At 39.8% G+C, this 20,386-nt stretch overlaps 1 protein-coding gene across 4 annotated transcripts in view; it reads right to left on the bottom strand.

Annotated features, from left to right (window-relative positions):
- The window catches only part of DENND5B (DENN domain containing 5B), a 159,238-nt gene that overhangs the window by 12,622 nt on the left and 126,230 nt on the right, over nucleotides 1-20,386 (bottom strand). For 2 of the 4 annotated variants that reach the window (XM_060776781.2, XM_060776782.2), the window contains 11 exons: nucleotides 20,119-20,229; nucleotides 16,657-16,788; nucleotides 16,105-16,257; nucleotides 15,269-15,347; nucleotides 13,722-13,803; nucleotides 9,613-9,741; nucleotides 6,616-6,737; nucleotides 3,764-3,909; nucleotides 2,182-2,300; nucleotides 1,507-1,694; nucleotides 217-299 (listed from right to left, as the gene is read on the bottom strand). In XM_060776781.2, coding sequence (XP_060632764.2) covers nucleotides 217-299; nucleotides 1,507-1,694; nucleotides 2,182-2,300; nucleotides 3,764-3,909; nucleotides 6,616-6,737; nucleotides 9,613-9,741; nucleotides 13,722-13,803; nucleotides 15,269-15,347; nucleotides 16,105-16,257; nucleotides 16,657-16,788; nucleotides 20,119-20,229 — 1,344 coding nt within the window. The remainder of the gene's footprint in view (nucleotides 1-216; nucleotides 300-1,506; nucleotides 1,695-2,181; nucleotides 2,301-3,763; nucleotides 3,910-6,615; nucleotides 6,738-9,612; nucleotides 9,742-13,721; nucleotides 13,804-15,268; nucleotides 15,348-16,104; nucleotides 16,258-16,656; nucleotides 16,789-20,118; nucleotides 20,230-20,386) is intronic. The other 2 variants (XM_060776783.2, XM_060776784.2) reach the window with 1 other exon arrangement.

Below are 20,386 nucleotides of genomic sequence, written 5' to 3'. Positions count from 1 at the left end.
GAAATATCACAGAATTCCCATAGATCCCAACCAAAATGGCCAGTGGTCAAGCTGTTTGAGAAATTCTATGAGATATAGTGAAATTGGTAATTAAGAATTTATAAAATAATTTCAATTATAATACCTGTGCCTCCAATAAAAACCACGTGTTACTAAACAACCAAGGGACAAATTTTTGCTCACATTCATTCTGTAAGTTTTGATAAGGCACCATACCTCTTTCTCAGGTTTATGGAAATGCTTCACTATATTGTTCACAGCTTCCCCAATTCCTTCTTGGATCTGTCCAGCGTTGGGTTCTGCATTAAAACAAGGGAGGAAAGGAAGTGGAAGAGAATGAAATTCACCCACAAGACAGTGAAACAAGAAAGCAGGCTGAACTTTCTGATTTAGGTGGCTGCTATATCGTTTGCTTGGGTGCGGAACTATTGAACTCATTCAGTTTTTGGTTTTATCTATCAGAGCCTTCTTAGGTTTAAGTGTTAAATATAATTAGAAATCCATCTAGTACACTAACAGCTTTCCCTATCTATCTATCTATCTATCTATCTATCTATCTATCTATCTATCTATTATATCAGGACTCACACACACACAAAGTTTGCAAACTTGGCATTCTGCGAAATGTCCTTTGACCAGTAGCTGGCCACTTGTGCATGTGGCAGGGCTCAGGCTGCATTGTAATAGGTGGTGTGTGGTTTGCTCTTTTCCACACTCGCATGTTGTGGACTCCAATTTGTAGCCCTGTTTCTTAAGGTTGGCTCTGCATCTTGTGGTGCCAGAGCGAAGTCTGTTCAACGCCTTCCAAATAGCCCAGTTTTCTGTTTGCCCAGGAGGGGGTCTCTCATTTGGTATCAGCCTTTGATTGAGGTTCTGGGTTTTAGCCTGCCACTTTTGAACTCTTGCTTGCTGAGGTGTTCCAGTGAGTATGTAACAAAATTTGAAAAAAAATCTGTTCCTGGTTATTTCTTGTAGCTGTTATACTCCAGAAACTTTGTTTTTATGGCTGTCACAAACTATGTTGAATTAGTTGAGACTCTATGAGATATTCATTTAAAAACTATAAAAAATGTACTGCAGAATGTCTTGCAAAAGCAATGTTTTTGCAGTTTAATATTATAGAACCGATTAGGAAATGACATTTGTAACCCAAGAACACAAATCGTGTAATATAGTATCAAATTCTGGTCTAGATTAATCATTACTAGATACAGGAGGATGCTTAAGTTCTTGTTGTTATGCTCAAAATACTTGCATGTGGCTCTAAACTAGTAGGAAAGGCCCACATTTAGGAAAATGCAAAATTCTGAGTTGACGCGGTTGATATTTTTCTCAGATTTTTGTAAATACAGATATATTAAATACAGGACTACACTTACAACACGGTATCCAGAGTTTATCTTGAAAAGTCTGTATTTCTCATTGACAAAGAAAAACAAACCATATTTCCCTCTTGATTTATGGCAATGTTTGCCTGCTATGCTTGCGAAGAGAGCTAGGTCTTACTTGTGTTTTTCCCGGTGAGGGAAGTGATGCTCAGTCTCCGAACTGAGGTTGGGGATTTTTGCTGCGGAGGGGTCCGGCACTGCTTCCCAAGGTCATCATCTGATGATGTTGCAATCAGCTCTCCAATAAGAATCCTCTCCAGGCTTCCATCATCAACACCTTTCCCCAGCCACCTTCCACATGGAAACCTGAAATGTTACACAATGAAACAATTAGGCCCAATGTTCCTGTTTTTAAGAGCATACACCTTAAAGAAACTAAGTCTTAGAGTGCAGAATACCTTCAATTGACTGTTCCTCCTCACCATGAGCAGAAATAGGTGAAAATACAAGCATGTAAAGTAAACAAATCTCATTTCCATGTTACAGAACATGGAAAGATGTCATTTTGGAAAGATGTCATTTTGGAACAAAATGGAAGAAAAGCAATAACATGCAAACTACTCTGTCTGTGGAATTGTTAAAGCTGTCTAAAAGTACTTGTGGTTTCCAACATCCAAGATTAAAAACCAGTTACAAAATATTTAGTTTAAATACATATCAGCAAACAAATACAACAATTTTATCACACAAGAAAATTACAAAATTGATATAAACATTTAACAAAAGTCACCATCTTCATCTATCTTAATATGACAATTTCCAAAGAGGATTTGGTTGACTTTTCGATACTTACTTATAGGTGTGGCCTGTGATTTCGTTCCTGACCATGACACAATCCACCAACCATTTGGCTAACAGTCCAGAGTTGTCATGACCTAGCTGAACAGTGGTCAGCTTTCCCAAGTTCTGACACTGTAAAAAAAAAGGACAACTTTAAAATCAAATGTTAATTATTTTCAGTGACCTATCTCTGATGCAGGATCTTAGCTCATATTTTTAGCAGAGGCTCTTCTTTGTCAGCAGAGGTTAAATGAGAAAAAGCTCACATCCTCACTGACCTTCCCTTTGGTAGGTACATGCCTTGAGTTGACAGTATAAATTCCCCCATTGCTTCAAAATAAATATATCTGTGGACTCTCATTAGGTTACTAAATATAACTGTTATGCTTTTGCCCCAAGGCAAATTATAAAAACATCATTTTAGGAACAATTCAGAGAAATGAGGGATATCTTCTTCAACAAAGTTTTGAATTGTTTTTAATATTAATGGTGTTTAATACTGTTTTAATATTTTCATATTGTCTATTTTAGGTTGTATTGTAATACTTTTAACTGTGAGCTGCTTTGAGTCTCTGTATGGAGAGAGAAGGTGGGATATAAATATATGAGTCCCCCTTCGAGGGTTGAGAAGGACAGGGTAGAAATGCTGGAAATAAATAAATAAACATAATAATAACAATAACAACAACAAGCCAAAAATTTACGGAAAATGAACACGTCAGACTACTCTGGGACTTCTAAATTCAGATTGACAGAGTTTTGGAGCACAATACTCCTGACCTCATAATCATGGGGAGGAAAAAAACAAAAATGGATCTTCGATGTTGCAATCCCAGGTGACAGCAGAATTGACAAGAAGCAACTAGAAAAGCTTACACAATATGAGGATTTAAAGACAGAATTACAAAGACTCTGGCACAAGCCAGTAAAATGGTCCCAGTGGTGATCGGCACACTGGGTGCAATGCCTAAAGACCTTGGCCTGGACTTAAAAACAATCGGCACTGACAAAATTACCATCTGTCAGCTGCAAAAGGCCATCTTATTGGGATCTGCACACATTATTCACCGATATAGCATACAGTCCTAGACACTTGGGAACTGTCCGATGTGTGATCACATACAAAAGCCAGCATAGTGGTCTTATATGCTGTGTACTAATCTTGCTATGTATCAAATCACAACAACAACAGCCTGAGTCGCCTGCAGGCTGAGAGGGATGGTATATAAATATAGTAAATAAATAAATAATAAATAACAACAACAACTTAATGTCTGATGGAATTGGGGGGGGGGCAGAGAGGGACAGAAGGGAAATAGAAATTAATCCTCAGTGACAGAAGGTGCTAAGTAGCCCAGTTTCCTTCTTTCACTTGGAGTTACAAAGCTGCTTGCTCACATTAGTAAAACAATGTTAACTTAAAAATAATACCCAAGATTTTAAAATGACCATTTCCTATTTTTAAAAAATATTTTTATTAGAGTTTTGGCAGTGATACATAAAAAGGGGGGAAATGACAATTTCCTGACAAGGGCACAGCAGCTGTGAATGTTTTGAAATTGCAAGGACAAAACAGAAGGGTATCTCACACTCACCTCAAATGTCATTTCTAGAAGGTTTTTTGGAATCTGCATTATTCCAGTATCTCCCAGTTCTCCCGAAACACAAATCCATGGATTTGATGTGGTAATTGCATTGCTGAGTTTTTTGATGGGGATGATCACTGTCCTATATGGAATCACTGTAACAGGAAACAGTATGAATTATTGATTCAATAAGTTCTTCTAAGGAGGAAGGCAATCACTATTGAATGCTTCCCATGTAAATACAATGCCAATGCTAAAAACTGTTAAATGTGTATACAAAATACAGGTCTTTTGAAAACACACAGAAAGGGAGAGAAAGTATTACATCTTTAGTCCCCAAAGGCGCTGTTTATCACTGTTTACATATCTCAGCTGCATTTGGACAATTAATGACATGTCCAGATTGGCTCCTTGTTGTAGCTTCATGCTGTCTTTGATTTTATACAAGACTTATTGTCACTTTTGTAAGACAGACCAAGTATTTAGAAAAGGGAAACGTGAAAAACAATAAGTCACACGGATGCTAATTCTTCCACGCAGAAGCACTATGAGTAAAGCATACTGATCATCATGGTTTTCCATAGGGATGCATTCTGCAAAGCTCCATAGTCAGGCAGTAATGGAAGTAGCCACTAGATGTTGCTGTTACTACACAGTCAAAAATGAAGGTCAAACAAATTTAGAAACTGCGGAATCATGTCACTGCTATTTTTAGAAGGTAGGAAGGACATCAGAAGGCAAAACCTTTATCCTTCTGTTTCCACAACAGAGATGTAGACGACATATGCTGCCATTTTGGAACATCTAACTCTCCTTTGTCAAAACTGAATGAGTGTCAATCAATGGAACGGCTATTTCCGACCTACGACAATCCTAAAGTGAACCCAAGTATTTTATCTATTTGTTTTATTTTATTTTATAAGTAAGGGAAGGAAAAAGAATGGACAAGCTTTTGAAGCACCTTTTGTTAGGAATTGTGGGAGTTGAAGTCCAAAACACCAGGAAGGCTGAAGTTTGCCCACGCCTGACATATGTCCTTCAACAATGAAAACTTCCACCCACACAGCTGGACTTCCTTTTATCTTTACCTAAGAGGCAAACCAATGCCTCCAGGGTTTACATACTGTATATTATTTGCATATATAGGTTGACCTCATGTATCAGGAGCAGTGGCACAGTGGGTGATCCACCCTGAGTCCCCTTCAGGGTGAGAAGGGTGGAATATAAATTAAAATTATTATTATTATTATCACAACAAGATGACTCCACAGCAGACACTCTGCTGGCTGTTGAATTGGATCACACGTCAGACACTTCCCAAGTGTCTAGGACTGTGTGATGTATCGGTGAATAATGCGTGCAGATCCCAGTAAGGTGGCCTTCTGCAGCTGGCAGATGGTAATTGTGTTTAAGTGCAGGCCAAGGTCTTTAGGCACTGCACCCAGTGTGCCAATCATCACTGGGACCACCTTTACTGGTTTGTGCCAGTTTTTGCAGTTTGATTTTTAAATCCTCATATCATGTTAGCTTTTCCAGGTGTTTCTCTGCAATCCCACTGTCACCTGGGATTGCGACATCAACGATCCATACTTTGTTTTTTAACACAATTGTGAGGTCAGGAGTATTATGCTCCAAAACTCTGTCTGTCTGAATCCGGAAGTCCCAGAGGAGTTTGGCATGTTCATTCTCTGTAACCTTTTCCGGCTTGTGATCCCACCAGTTCTTTGCTGCTGGCAGATGGTATTTGTAGCACAAGTTCCAATGAATCATCTGAGCAATGGTGTTATGCCTCTGCTTGTAGTCTGTCTGCACGATCTTCTTGCAGCAGCTGAGGATGTGATCTATTGTTTCATCTGCTTCCTTGCAGAGTCTACACTTGGGATCTGTTGTCGATTATTATTATTATTATTATTATTATTATTATTATTATTATTATTGAGCCTCTCTTATCCTCCAATCCAAATACACAAACCTCGACCTTTGTGGAAAGAGGTCTGTCTAGCCACATATCCAGCAACCACTGGGTTTTTCCCCCCTCAAGGAGCCTTTGCTCCACTGCTATCGGAGATTTGAAAAGAGAAAGACAAGAGAGTAAAAGGAAAAGGTACCCATAAAAAGCAGATATCCCAGATGCTTCCCTAGCTGTTAGTGCACTTTCCACCCTTTTTGGAAAGAAGCCTGGGAAGGAAGGGAAGCTCCAAGTAGATTGGACGTGTCACGAGTTGACATCACAGCTGTCATTTCTGTGCCATTGCCTATTACACCTGAAGCAGGAATGGGGGAACTTTGGCCTTTCTTCAATGAACATTACCAAGACCAATGTCAAAAGCATCTGGAGGGATAAAGGATACTTTCCTGGCCTAGTATCCAGCAGCAGATTCAGCAATATGGCAGAGACATAAGAGCAACTAGTGCCCCAAGCAGGGTATGTGCTTGCCATTTCAAAGCATGCTCAAAAGTCTAAGTTGCTCAGCTACAACTAAAGAGTTACAATCCAAAGTAGGATATTTAACTGATGTCTGCTGCTAAGCGCGACGAGAGAGTTATGACGGGGGAAAATGCCCCAGCCATTAAAGAGATTAACATCCTGACAGGTCTGCTTTGTTGTTACCTGAAACATACATCAAGTTGCCATGAGAGCTTCAGCTAACAGGTGGATATGCGAAGTATTTTATATCAATATAATAAAATAGAAATGAATGTACACTTGTGCTCCCTACAATGGCACACACCCTCTAATTCCCCCGAATAATGCTCTGAAGTGTTGATCTCAAGAGCCATGATTGCAGGCTTTGTTACGAGATCACAATCCACCTTTTATCACACAGCTGCTGAGCACGCTGGAATCGCTCTCTACTCACTGATGGTGGTGAAGACACTTGTGAAGCAGAAGTAATTCACAGCATTGAGGGAGAGCAGGTGATAGAGGAACTGCTCCCGCTCTTCCTCACACCGCAGGAAGGCATAACGTTTGTACAGTTTCCTGCAACGAACAAGAAAGATACAGTTATATCTCAGTTCAAAGACCTCTGATAGTGATGCTTCTTTCTACAAAACCTGTTTTGCATTGCCAAACTCACTTTCCTCCTTATCCTCTGTCTAGTTTAATTTCTTTTAGCAGCATTAGCATTGGAAAGATGGTAGAGGTAGGCTGGAGAAGAACCAACTTTTGTTTGCAGCAGTTTATGTGTAGTAAATAATGTCAGTTCTCTGTTTTGGGTTATGTAGTAGATTTCTAAAATGTGTTTTTAAACCTGGACACAGCATATTATTTGAGAACACAGATGCTGGACCACTCCAACAACCACCATGTCAGACTACACAGAGAAGCCATTGAAATCCACAAGCATGTGGACAATTTCAACAGAAAGGAGGAAACCATGAAACCATCTGGCTACCAGTATTTTAAAAAACCCTCTAAAATTAGAACAGCACAACAACAGAGAGGAAACAAACAAGGACATCTAATCATCCCTCAACAAAAGATTGCCCCAGGCACTGCCAGGCCATCAAATACTAATCAAGGTGGTCAGTTGAAACATTCACACCTAGCTCCAACAGACAAGAGTCCTTTGTGCCACCCTGGTCATTCCACGGATATATAAATCCTTTTTTCCTAGTTCCAACAGACCTCACTACCTCTGAAGATGCTTGCCATAGATACAGGCGAAATGTCAGAAGAAAATGCCTCTAGAACATGGCCATATAGCCCGAAAAAAATCTACAACAACACTGTGTTTTTAAAGCTGGAAGCATGTGTATGTAATAATGTCCAGCAGAGATAATGTTAACGAACAACAGAGTTTTGTATGAATCCTAGAAAGGTATATGTGTATCAATTCCTGCTTCCTGGTGTGAGACCAGATGCTTTCAATTGAATGTGAAGGAGGTGTGTCTATTGCTTATGAAGAAGGCTATGCGTAGCCATTACTGATTCCTCTTTTGCCGGAGACAGACGCTGCAATGAACTCTGCTGTATATAGCCGTAAACAAAGCCAATTGTTTGATTACTTTATGGCTGTGTGCTGGGACAGTTTTATTGCCTCTCCAATTACCAACAAAAATACAATGAAGTATGAACTGGGAAAGAGCTGGACTGTGCTCTAGGCAGCATGTTACAAGAACACCTTATTAACTTAGTGCATTTATATGTCAAGTTTCATACGACCTCAAGTTAGTATGCATGATTTTCCTCTACATATTTATCCTGACAACTCACCTTGCAAAATAGATTAATGTGAGAAAAAATGACTGGTCCAATTTCTCAGGAATCTGAGCTTTGCTTTCCTCACTCCTATTTCAACTCTCTGAACTACAACAATAAGACACTAACTCTCCAAAAGCATGCCAGAAAGTTAATTTAATAGTATCGGTTTTGTAGGAGAGGGAAATATTGTTTTGATAAGAAAAAGTAAAGCCAAGCACTTTGAAATACAAGAGGAAGTAAGTATTTTTGGCATATGAAGAGCGCTGCAGACCATTTCTGGAGCACATAAACTATCAGTCACAATTTGGATAAAACCCTCAGCAGCTGATCTGTCATGCAACAAGGGGTGAGATGAATGGCTGTCTTGGTTCTGCATCAAATCTCTTGGATGCTCCCTCCTTTGGTCATATGCCACATTCTTGTCTTCTAAGTGCCTTTTACTGTGCAGTTTTAAACCTGCTACTTTGAACTGCTGCTCTGACATTTCATTAGGGTTTCTGCTCTTTCCAAGCTGTATTGCCATGTTCCAGAAGCATTCTCTCCTGACGGTTCACCTGCATCTATGGCAGGCATTCTCAGAAGTTGTGACATCTGTTGGAAACTAGGAAAATTGGGTTTATATTTCTGTGGAATGCCCATTTTCCTAGTTTCCAACAGACCTCACAACCTCTGAGGATTCCTGCCATAGATGCAGGCGAAACATCAGGAGAGAATGCTTCTGGAACATGGTATACATCCCGAAAACACACAATAAGTAAGCGATTTCAGCCATGAAAGCCTTTGACAACACTTTATGATCTTTATTTATTTATTTAACTACATATCTGACATTTTGAAAAATATGGGTTACTTTCTGTTCACAATTTTGTACACCAGTTTGTACAGTTTTAAAAGCATGAGCACTTTACATTCTAAATAAGTAATAAGAATGTCTTCAACTCATTTTTCTATGTTTTGTTCTGCCCTCAGGTTCCTCTCTATCTTTCAAGAGACTTTTTGAAAAGACAACAAAAAAGCCACAATGAAATCACGCAGTCCATTGTGCTCCTCAAAATGCCCACCCTCGGGTTTGTTATCTTGGGTTTGAATAAGAAATTGTTCTGGATTTGAGTTGTAAGGTTGCCACGAAGAATTCAAACACCTAATAGAGCAAGCATGGGCAAACTTGGGCCCTCCAGGTGTTTTGGACTTCAACTCCCACAATTCCTAAGAGCATCAGGCCCCTTACTCGAAAGAAAAGGGCCTGGTGCTATTGGGAATTGTGGGAGTTGAAGTCCAAAACACTTGGAGGGCCCAAGTTTGCCCATGCATGTCATAGAAGGACAGCAAAGATAGCATGGCGCTTACAGAGCCATTTAATACGGGCAGATTTTTTTGCAAAATAGTTTGATGTAGAAGAATTTATTTTTAATTATTCGGAGTAATACAGAATCTGAACTGATGTGAAACTATGCAACTAAAAGCTGCAGAAAGGTTATCAGTCCCTGGCTGCAACTAAAGAGCTGTGTACTACAAACCAAAGTAGGATTTACTCAGAAACTACCTGCTACTCCCTATGGAACTGATTCATACGAATTATTTGCACCAAATTGCTTCCTCAAAAGGAGGAACATCCCTCCCACCCCAAAAGGATTACTGTTTGAGAACATACTTTGCCAAGGCTTGATTGGAAAGAAGCTGCTTGAGATGTTGGGACAGTAGTTTCTTTTCAAGGGATAGCCTTATCCAGGCTCGAGCCCGACCCACGTCAGTCTTTATCTCACTCATGTTCTGGATGTGCCTGAAGGAAAACAGATAACAACATCCACAACATTTACTTTTAGCTGCACCCAAAGAGACAGTTTCTTCAACAATTCTTTGCAAGTCATGCATGTAGTTTAGGGAAAACCTAAATGTTACTTATTTATTTATGGGGTCAGAAGTGAATTTATAAAAAAACAACAAACAAAGTTAAAAACTTGGCATTATACTAAACTTTCTTTGAGCAGAAGCTGGCCACTTCGAGTGCCTCTGGTGTCGTTGTGAGAAGGTCTCCCATTGTGCATGTTAGAGGGCTCAGACTACATTATAGTAAGTGGTCTATGGTTTGCTCTTCTCCATACTCAAATGTCGTGGACTCCACTTTGTAGTCCCATCTCTTAAGGCTAGCTCTGCATCTTGTGGTACGACAGCACAGTCTGTTCAGTGCCTTCCAAGTCTCCCAGTCTTCTGTGTGCTCAGAGGGGAGTTTCACATCTGGTATCAGCCAGTGATTGAGGTTCCAGGTTATTAGCCGCCACTTTTGGACTCTTGCTTGCTGAGGTGTTTCTGCAAGTATCTCTGCAGATCTTAGAAAACTATATCTTGATTTAAGACTTTGGCCTGCTGGCTGATATCGAACAGAGGATAGGCCAGAGATGTCAATCCCTGGTCCTTTCATTACAGATTGCTACTTCCTGGCGGATATCAGGTGGTGCAATACCGGCTAAACAGTACAATTTCTCTAGTGGTGTAGGGCGTAGACATCCTGTGATAATGCATAATATCTCATTAAGAACCACATCCACTGTTTTAACGTGGTGAGAAGTATTCCACACTGGGCATGCATATTTCAGCAGCAGAGTGGCAAAGTGCAAGTGCAGATGTCTTCACTGTGTCTGGCTGTGATCCCCAGGTTGTGCCAGTCAGTTTTTGTGTGGTATTATTTCTAGCACCCATAAAAATCTTACTGAATGCATAAGGTTTGAGTCCACATCCACCGCTTCTCAAATTACTTGAGCAAATCAAGTTTGGGGCATAAGAAAGGTGTGGCATAGCTTCTCTCCAAAGTCGAATTAAGATTGCTGTGAAACAATTCCTCAAATAGGAGAACACTGTATACAAAAGTGAGAACTATCACTGCCCAATACACGTTCTGGTGCCTCAAATGTGAAACCTGTTTCTGGGTATATTTGACCTGCTGATTGCAAAAATGGCATGGGTTTCCTCCATCAGCTCTAGTTTTTGAGATACAAAACATGTGTCATATAAGAGTCGTCATCTACTTGCCCATAGAAAGCCTTGATAACCATATCTAAGAAACTAGAGCTTGATGAGGTCCATACAATGCCAGACGAGGTCTATACAATTCAGTTTTCTGAATCAGCATCCCAAATAACTCCAGGAACAGGCCAAAAAACCAAGACACCAAGATTTACTTATTTTTTGCCGTGTTATCTGTGTCATGGCTTAGAAATTAAATAGTATGGCACAGAGTGAAAAATCTTCCTCTTTAAGCCCTTTAATTTAAACGAAACTAAGCAATTAACCTGACAGAATGTGCTGAATTACTTATGTGAGTCACTAAATGCTGATGGCCATAGAAACAATGGGAGGTCCAGGAACTGACTGGTAAAGAAGAGGAAGCAATCTGCCCCCTTCCTTTAATGCTCTGTGAGCAATTGAGGCAACTGAACCATTAATAATCTGGTCCCGCTCCTCCCCATTCCAGGATTGCCTCAGCCCCATATAGAGAAACAACACTGAGCGTGCAGCAACTCTAGCATAACCAGAATAATAGCAGCAGAGGGAGCAGGGATACATCACAACAAGCACAACCCCAAATGCTGCATTGTCTACTGCAATATTTTCAACAAAATCCCTGCCAGCATTTGCTCTGCAGACACTCTGGCCCTGCTAAGTTTCGCATAAGATGACACAAGTTTACTGTGGTTCTCTTAATGGCTTAAGAGAATTAAGGCCTACAGCAAGCAGTTGGAAACTCCATCAGGCTGTTTTAAAGTGGAGAGATAATCCTCTCCCATCCCAGAAGCTCCCTTTTGTCCTTTGTTCAGGGCTCCCTTCCTTGACCAAAGGCCCAACACGGTCAACCAGATCATTCCAAAAAAAGGACTGTTTCTGGTGTCTGTTTTCCACAAAGCAGCTCCCCTCGTTTTTGGCTCAGACTTTGATAAGCAGATCTTACGGCTTCCAGCATAATACAACTGGGCATGCGATCAGAAGTCCTTGAGAAATACGATGCGCAGCGCATTAGTCACTCACATCATGATGAAAAGCAAAAGCTGTAGCTATTTCAAGCCTCTCGATAGGGGACCATATCAAAGCAGATGCCTCCCACTCCCTTCTTTGATGGGGAGCTCCATTTAAAGCGCAAACACAACCAAGCGATATAAATCATTTTCCAACAGCAATGGGGAGCCGGGTGTCCATGGCTATTACCATCCTCCAGGAGTGGCTGGGCTTTTCCCACCCAGAGCAAAAGATAGGAAGCTTTGTTTCCACCTGTTCCTCTGTATGCAAAAGCTATCTCAATGCAAGAAGCCAACGAAGATTAGACACAAATTCTGACAGTTTTATTATTTTTTAACTTTGTGATATGCTGTGATTTGAGGGGGACAAATGATTGACAGAGCGTTCTTTAACTCAGAGGTAGGAGCTGTGTGAGTCCTCAAATATTGTTGCAAAAGGAAATCCCAGTTAAGCAGCAGATTCAAAGATAAAGAATGATGGGTGTTGGAGTCTAACTACATCTGGAAAACCACAGGTGGAGGAGGATTGTACCAGGAACAGTGGTTTGCACTGGTCCTTAGGGGCTGGATGGACTCTCAAAATCGTCCCCCAAAAACCCAAAAAACCAAAACAAATATTGGAAGTGTCCAGAAGTTTACTTCTGGTGAAAAACGTATGCAAGAGGAGGGGTCAAATATATTTAGAAGGCTATTTGTTCTTTCCGGGAGTTTTCAAGACAGGAAACCCACCCTTTCTGTTGGCTAGAAAAGAAAACAATATAGCAGTCCAGGAAGTCATAGGGTGGAGGGAGCAAGCTTGTTTTCTGCTGCCCTAGAGATTAGGACGCGGAACAATGGCTTCAAACTACAAGAAAGTAGATTCCATCTGAACATGAGGAAGAACTTCCAGACTGTGAGAGCTGTTCAGCAGTGGAACTCTCTGCCGCAGAGTGTGGTGGAGGCTTCTTCTTTGAAGGCTTTTAAACAGAGGCTGGATGGCCATCTCTTGGGGGTGTTTTGAATGCAATTTTCCTGTTTTTTGTAGGGGGTTGGATGGATGGCCCACGAGGTCTCTTCGAACTCTATGATTCTAGGAAGTCTTCAAGAATGGCCCGCCCCTGCTATTGGGAATTAATCCTCTGGAAAACTGTTTAGCAACCAGAAACAGCCATGTCAGTATTTTAGTAGAAAGGCTTAATGTAACATGAAATACAAGTTGTTTGCAGTACTAAACAGGGGCAGCATTAAAGGGTTTTTATATTTTTTTTACAAAATTGTTCTGACGTTTACTATTGTCTCCCTCTGTGACTGAGAATATTTGAGCTATCCGGGGCTGAGCAAGGATTTGTATCTTTGTTTTCTAAAGTTCCGGTCAAGCTCTCAAACTACTATTCCAAACACAATCTCTAAAGGAAATCCATATTAATGGATATAGTGACTATCCCAAATAAACCTTATGACCAAATGAGTCAGAAGTATTGTTACTACATTGGTCACATATCAACCTACCCAACCCTTGGATTTGTAAGAGAAGAATCTCATCCATGTCCTATTACTCCATCATACAATATTGATGGAGGAATACGACATGGATGGGATTCTTGGACAAGAAAGGCAAATATATATTTCAAAATAAGGCCACAAAATGCAAAAAAAAAAAAAATCACTTTTAGGCAGACGTCTTTGACAAAGAAGGCAATATATTTTTCTTTCATTTTTTCTGGTACCAAAACATCAACTTTCAAGACAAACTTTTCTGAACTGAGTGCTGTACCTCATATCACTGATGACTGAGACTCTCAGGATAGGTAACATCAGCCCCGTGTCAGACTTCCTTCTTTCTGGTCCAGAAGCAACTGTAGAATAGGGAGTGTGGGGAAGAGTTGTGAAAGCTGCAAAAGTAATCCTAAGATTCATTGGGAACTCCATCTCTACTAGAAGGATGCTAAGGAAATAATTTTCTACTTGTCTCCTGCTTCAACACTATGGCAGCTTACTGGTCACCTCCGCCTTCCAGTTAAGCTGGAACAAGGCTCTGAAGATCTTCAAAGAATAATCAAAAAGTGCCTTCTTTACAGCTATTACATCTACTTATCTCTTTTCCATAAGGATTTCTGCACATGAGAAAAATCTTAATGTGAATTGATGAAATAGTTTCAGAAGGATTGTCATCATGACAAGAATGTTATACCCAATATGCTATAATCTGATTTCTTCTTTGTTGGAGCATGCAAGGAATCAGTGGATGTGTGTGTATCAACTGTAAAATAAGATGCATGAAGCTGATTGGCAGGGTTACTATGCCTGGGGAGATGGCTGAGTCTGGGACTTTTGGATACTGTTACATTTTTGTTCAGGCTTGATCTATGCAGATGTTCAGAGAGAAGCAGAGAGGGACAGAGTTTGGAGTGTACTCTTGCTTCATGAGCTGCTGAAGGAATTTATCCACATGAACAAAGAAATATAATTCTAAATCTCTCATAACTGATCAGATTGTGCATATGTTGTTCTGAATTAAGAAGAGTAAACTACTTGTTCTTTACTGTTCACCTGCGTGGCATATTTTCTTTCTCTGGCAAGGCAGTGTGTGGGCCGATCAAACGTGAACTACACGTGGTTTATTTTACATTCTTTCTTTCTCTCAAATTTTCCACAACACTGAAAATACATATTTTAGCGTTAAAACTTTTACCCACAGGGGATCACAGAATAAAATACATGTTTTTGGGGCTCTCTCTATACACTTGCAATTTTGATTATTTATTTATTTGGGGTAGTTTTACCCTGCCCTTCTCAACCCCCTAGTTTTTAAGTATTTAGAAGTATCAGTAATACTTATACCCAAAGTAAAATTTTGTCCCACTATTGTATTTATTTAGAATGCAGGACACCAAACTAGAAATTGAGAAAGAACCCTATTTTAAACTGATGGAAGTCCATTTCTATAGTTAGTATCCAAACAACATCAAGAGTTTAGTTGAAAATATCTGCTTTCTGGCAAATTAACAGACAGTATAATCAAGAAAAAAGTCTATACCTGTCATCCTATACACAAAACCAGTAAAGTCTTGCAGCATTTCAAAGATTATGAAATCCTTTCATGGATTTCTCCAAATGGAACATGATATCAGAAACTTCTCTTTTGGGAATGCACCTGAGGCAACTCAATGGCAGATACGTTCTGAATAGACGTGTGCAAGATTGCACTTTTAATCCGTTTAATGCTTAGACAATTTCAGGTTTTTAAATGACAATAAATAATAAGGAAATAAGAGTAACCCTGCTGTAAACACTACTGCTGCAAACAGCCATTTGACTCACCTGGGGATTCTGCCAGTTGCTCTTGTTTCTCTTCTCTTTCCTGGTACTGAATTAAATGGGACCACAGGGCAGATTTTCCCTTTAAAAACAAACAAATTATTTCCATTGAGCAAAACACTTGATCTCCATTGATCAAAAGACATATTTCAATATTACAACCAGCTAGTTATGCTAGGTCGGGCTAGGTGACAAGAGAACTGAATATATGTATCGATTACTATGTTCCTAGATAAGGATCATTCTAATCAAGATTTAATTATTTGTCGTGTCAGGGCAACCAGTTAATTGTATTACATTTGTAACAGAACAAAACAAACAGACAGATAGACAAAACACAAAATTTGCGAGTTTGGTAGTTGATTAAATGTCCTTTGCCCAGTAGCTGGCCACTTGGAGTGCCTCTGGTGTTGCTGCAAGAAGGTCCTCCATTGTGCATGTGGCAGGGCTCAGGGTGCATTGCAGCAGGTGGTCTGTGGTTTGCTCTTCTCCACACTCGTATGTCATGGATTCCACATTGTAGCCCCATTTCTTTAGGTTGGCTCTGCATTTCGTGGTGCCAGAGCACAGTCTGTTCAGCGCCTTCCAAGTTGGCCAGTTTTCTGTGCGCCCAGGGGGGAGTTTCTCATTTGGTATCAGCCATTGGTTGAGGTTCTGGGTTTGAGCCTGCCACTTTTGGACTCTTGCTTGCTGAGGTGTTCCAGCGAGTGTCTCTGTAGATCTTAGAAAACTATTTCTAGATTCTAATCAAGATGAGGATCAATCCAATCAAAAATAGAAGAAAGGAAAACAATAAAATGAAATAATACAGAAGTTACAGAGTCCTTCAAGTTACTGACCTGTTTGACTTGTAGCCCATGGCTCCAAATTCTTTCCAGCAGGTCACAAAGGCTAGCAATGAGTGTATTTTCTTCCAGTCCTGTTATATTGGCTTCACCATGTCCCAGTTCCACTGCTTCATGGCCCATCTTCTCTACCAGCATACGTTTCGTCTGCAAAGAAGCATTTTAAAATTAAGTTTCAGCAATTTACAAGTACAGCTGGCCAAATGTCCAGGCATAGTAAATGAGCAAAAATATTGTTATGTATGTTATGTACAACATATTACATCACATTGTATAATATATCAAGGTAAGTAGGGTATGTTATTCATAAGGTCAAGTGCAGAAGTGTTTGTGGTGGCAGTGAGTGTACAACGGTGGTTCACTTTGCTACGTATTGAGCGGGGGGACAAGTAGAGGTGTCCCTAAATCTAATAACGTTTGTAAGTATTGCTGGTATACTGTACTCACAAGGTCAGGCTAAATACTGAAGGATTATGGTGGTAAGAAATACTCTGATCACAAGTGCCTTCTGTTTTTTCAGCAAATCATGTTTTACTTAAGACTCACCTTCATTCGACATTCTTTGAGTAAACCCTCCACAAATTTCCAGTTTGTCTGAGCAATTACAGCGGGAGAAAGATCAGAGAGTTTGGGCTGCCTCAGATTTTTCCCCAAAGTCCTTGCTTCTTGCATGTACTTCTAAATCCAGGAAGAAAAGAAAACTAGGATGAGTACAAAAAAGCAAAGACTTCTGACCTCTTTAATCTTATGTAACCGGCACTCACATTGCACTAAAAGGTACGTGCCATTGTGGTTTAGCTCAAAAATTTAAAAGCAGGGAGCAAGAGGGCAGAGAATACCCATGCAGGATTTATTGCTTTAAGGGAAGACATTTGCTACAATAATGCATGCTCTCCAGGGAGTTTTTTTGTAGTGAGCTTTTAATGGTATTTCAACAGACACGAGCCCTAGAGATGCACAGGGAGATTGCTTCAGGAAAATGCATATGGTTGTACGCCAAATATATATACATTATACCGAGCCTCAAGAGAACAAGTTTAGCATTTTGGCACATCTTGGAACTAACAGGCAATAAACCATGGACAAAGGTTGCATGGAAAAGGGTAAATGTATATACCAAATCTACTTCTCTATTATTTTTTAATGAGTAGACTTGCTGTTTATTCCATCCATCCTTCCATTCTTCTTTTGGCTCCCTTCCAAAAGAATTCTTAATTAATTACACTGTGGCTCCTATCAACGATGCAGCCTTTCCCTACTATATTAACTCCTTTCCATAAAAGGCTAATAATATAAAGAAATACAACTCAATTAATCCAATAGATAAAACACATGATGAAACTGGATAATAGTGGATTAAACCACAATTCAGTCATGCACTGCCCTTAATTTCTCTCCTCCTCAGCAAAACAGGTGTAATACCAACTGAGCTCCTTTGAATGCTGTCCCAACTACACTGCCAGCTTCTACACTGTTGTTGTAATGACAATAGAGTCTATCTTTTATCTCGCCCGAGTTTTTAATTAGTTTTAATCGGTTTGTCTTTTAATCATTACATGTAGCCCGCCCATTGTTATTGTGCCTGTGTCTATTGTAATTTTTACATTGCCATGTATCCATATGTTTTATGTAATTATGATGTTATTGTTTATTATTCGCGTTTTCGGTTGTGTCTTGGTTTTTCTTTATTGTAATTGTTGTTTCCTCCAGGAAATAAAGCCTGACTGCTCATTGGAGGGAAGGATACTAGAGACAAAGTTGAAGTACTTTGGCCACATCATGAGGAGACAGCAAAGCCTAGAGAAGACAATTATGCTGGGGAAAGTAGAAGGTAAAAGGAAGAGGGGCCGACCAAGGGCAAGATGGATGGATGGCATCCTTGAAGCGACTGGACTGACCTTGAAGGAGCTGGGGGTGGTGACGGCCGACAGGGAGCTCTGGTGTGGGCTGGTCCATGAGGTCACGAAGAGTCGGAGACGACTGAATGAATGAACAACAACAAATTGTTGTTTTGGGCTTGGCCTCATGTAAGCTGCTCCGAGTCCCCATCGGGGAGATGATGGCAGGGTATAAATAAAGATTATCATCATCATCATCATCATCATCATCAGACATGGGCAAATTTCAGGGTGTTTTGGACTTCAACTCCCACAATTCCTGGCTGTTGGGAATTGTGGGAGTTGGAGTCCAAAACACCTAAATGGCCAAAGTTAGTCCATAGCTGGTCTAGCAACATTGGTTTGCTAAACTGTGAAATGCACTAGCAGACTGATGTAACTGAAAAGTAATGCCTGCACATTTTGCCTCACTTCTCACATTATTTTAAAGGATCCTGATAATAAAAACTTGATTGGCTTGGTCTATGTGCAAAAGTTCCCTAATCTTCTCCTTTCCCCCAGATGTATATATATTGAAATATATATGTGTTATTGTGACAATTTTTATGCTTATATTGTTTTGTTAATCTTATGGTTATGTTGTTTACTCTGTATGTATTGATGATATTACTTGGAAACTGCTCTGAGTGCCCTTGGGGAGATAGAACTGTATATAAATAAAGTTGTGTTGTTGTTGTTAGTATTAAGTTTGAATCTATCCTAGGGATTTAAGCAATCCAGAATGGGAATATATTTTGTAGAAAGCTTATTTTAAACCATCTTGAAAATTGCTCTTCTTCCAAGCTACTACTTCTTCATTGAAGGTAGAGAAAGAAAATCACAAGCACAAAATTGAAAGACATGGTCAATAATTGTATCTAGACTGGACATCAGTTTAAAACCTGATACTATTTTATGAGCAATAATAGTATTCATTGGGTTGTTGTAGGTTTTTTCGGGCTATATGGCCATGTTCTAGAGGCATTCTCTCCTGACGTTTCGTCTGCATCTATGGCAAGCACCCTCAGAGGTTGCTTGCCATAGATGCAGGCGAAATGTCAGGAGAGAATGCTTCTAAAACATGGCCATATAGCCTGAAAAAAACCTACAACAACCCAATGATTCTTGCCATGAACGCCTTTGACAATACATGATATTCATTATTTTCTGAGAATCCCTTAAAACAGAATTTCGGTCGCATTTCCAAGGGATCTTATTATGTACATATATACAAATCCATACATTCCAAGATCCGAAACACTGTTCCTAGTCATTTTGAATAAGGGATGATCAACTGTACCTTCTCCCAAAGGAGGAGATTTGTCCAGCTTTCCAGATGTTGTGGAATTGCAATGTTTACTTACCGCGTTTTCATTAATTTAACAGATCTATCCTTAGTGGTGACTATTAAGTGGATGTGGGTCAATAGCGAAAGCTTATATGTTACTTAAAAAAAACATCCCAGGCCCTGAAACAATTTGCATTTTCTCTGACAAATTAAAGCAAGTGATTGTCTAAGTCCCAAACGGTGAATGACCTAGCAAAACATCAGTGAAGAGAAAGCTAAAGATATAAAAACTAATGAAAGAAAGGGACGAGGAAGAGGATGGGTGGCAATAATTCAAAGTGTGGTTCTAATCAGACAATTGAGACAAAGATCTTACTCTACTTGCCTTTGCAAATCGCTTTAAGGAGAATGAATAAAGGCAAATGTGATTTAGAGATATATATTGGAATAGGTCAGACTTTCCAACACAACTTTTGGCACCTCAATAGTGTTGCAGAAGAATCGGAATGTCTCTTTTGGGTTTCATATTGCAAAACTGATCAAAAGGCATGTGTCACTGTAGAAGTCACCCAGAGCTTGGAAAATGTCATGTTTTAGATGACACTTCCCAGAACTGACCATACAGCATAGCCACTGGCCAGAGGATTATGGGAGTTGTAGTGAAAAATGTTAATTCCACCCCTCCCCACACAAACAAACACTTAGCTCTTGAAAAAGTTGCATGATGAGAGCCACACTTCAAACTACCATAGAGATGTGCATAAAATTCTACCTCTAAAAAAAAGCAGTGGTTTGCGTGATGAAGATGATAGGCAGCTCTTGGCAAAATTAAAGAAGACATACCAGGCAACATTCAGAGAATGATTTTTTAGGTGGCCGTGCAGGAGGGGGCGGGCCCTGGTCCCACTCCCAGAAAGCCATTGAGTTCTGACGAATCAAGAACTCCTCCGATGGCTAAGACACAACCAATGGCAGAGACAGTAGATGGAGAAAAAGAAGAAGGCGGTATGTGCATGCATAAAGGGTAAAAGCAAAAACAGAAAGGGAAAAAAGAATAAATTCAGCACCGATACGAACAAATTAAAAATTAAAAAACACAAGAGTGTAATAT

This window comes from Anolis sagrei, chromosome 5 (genome assembly GCF_037176765.1).
Source record: "Anolis sagrei isolate rAnoSag1 chromosome 5, rAnoSag1.mat, whole genome shotgun sequence".
NCBI classification, from domain to species: domain Eukaryota; kingdom Metazoa; phylum Chordata; class Lepidosauria; order Squamata; family Dactyloidae; genus Anolis; species Anolis sagrei.
Note: the sequence above shows the minus strand (reverse complement) of the source record. Positions and strands in the feature narration are given on the sequence as shown.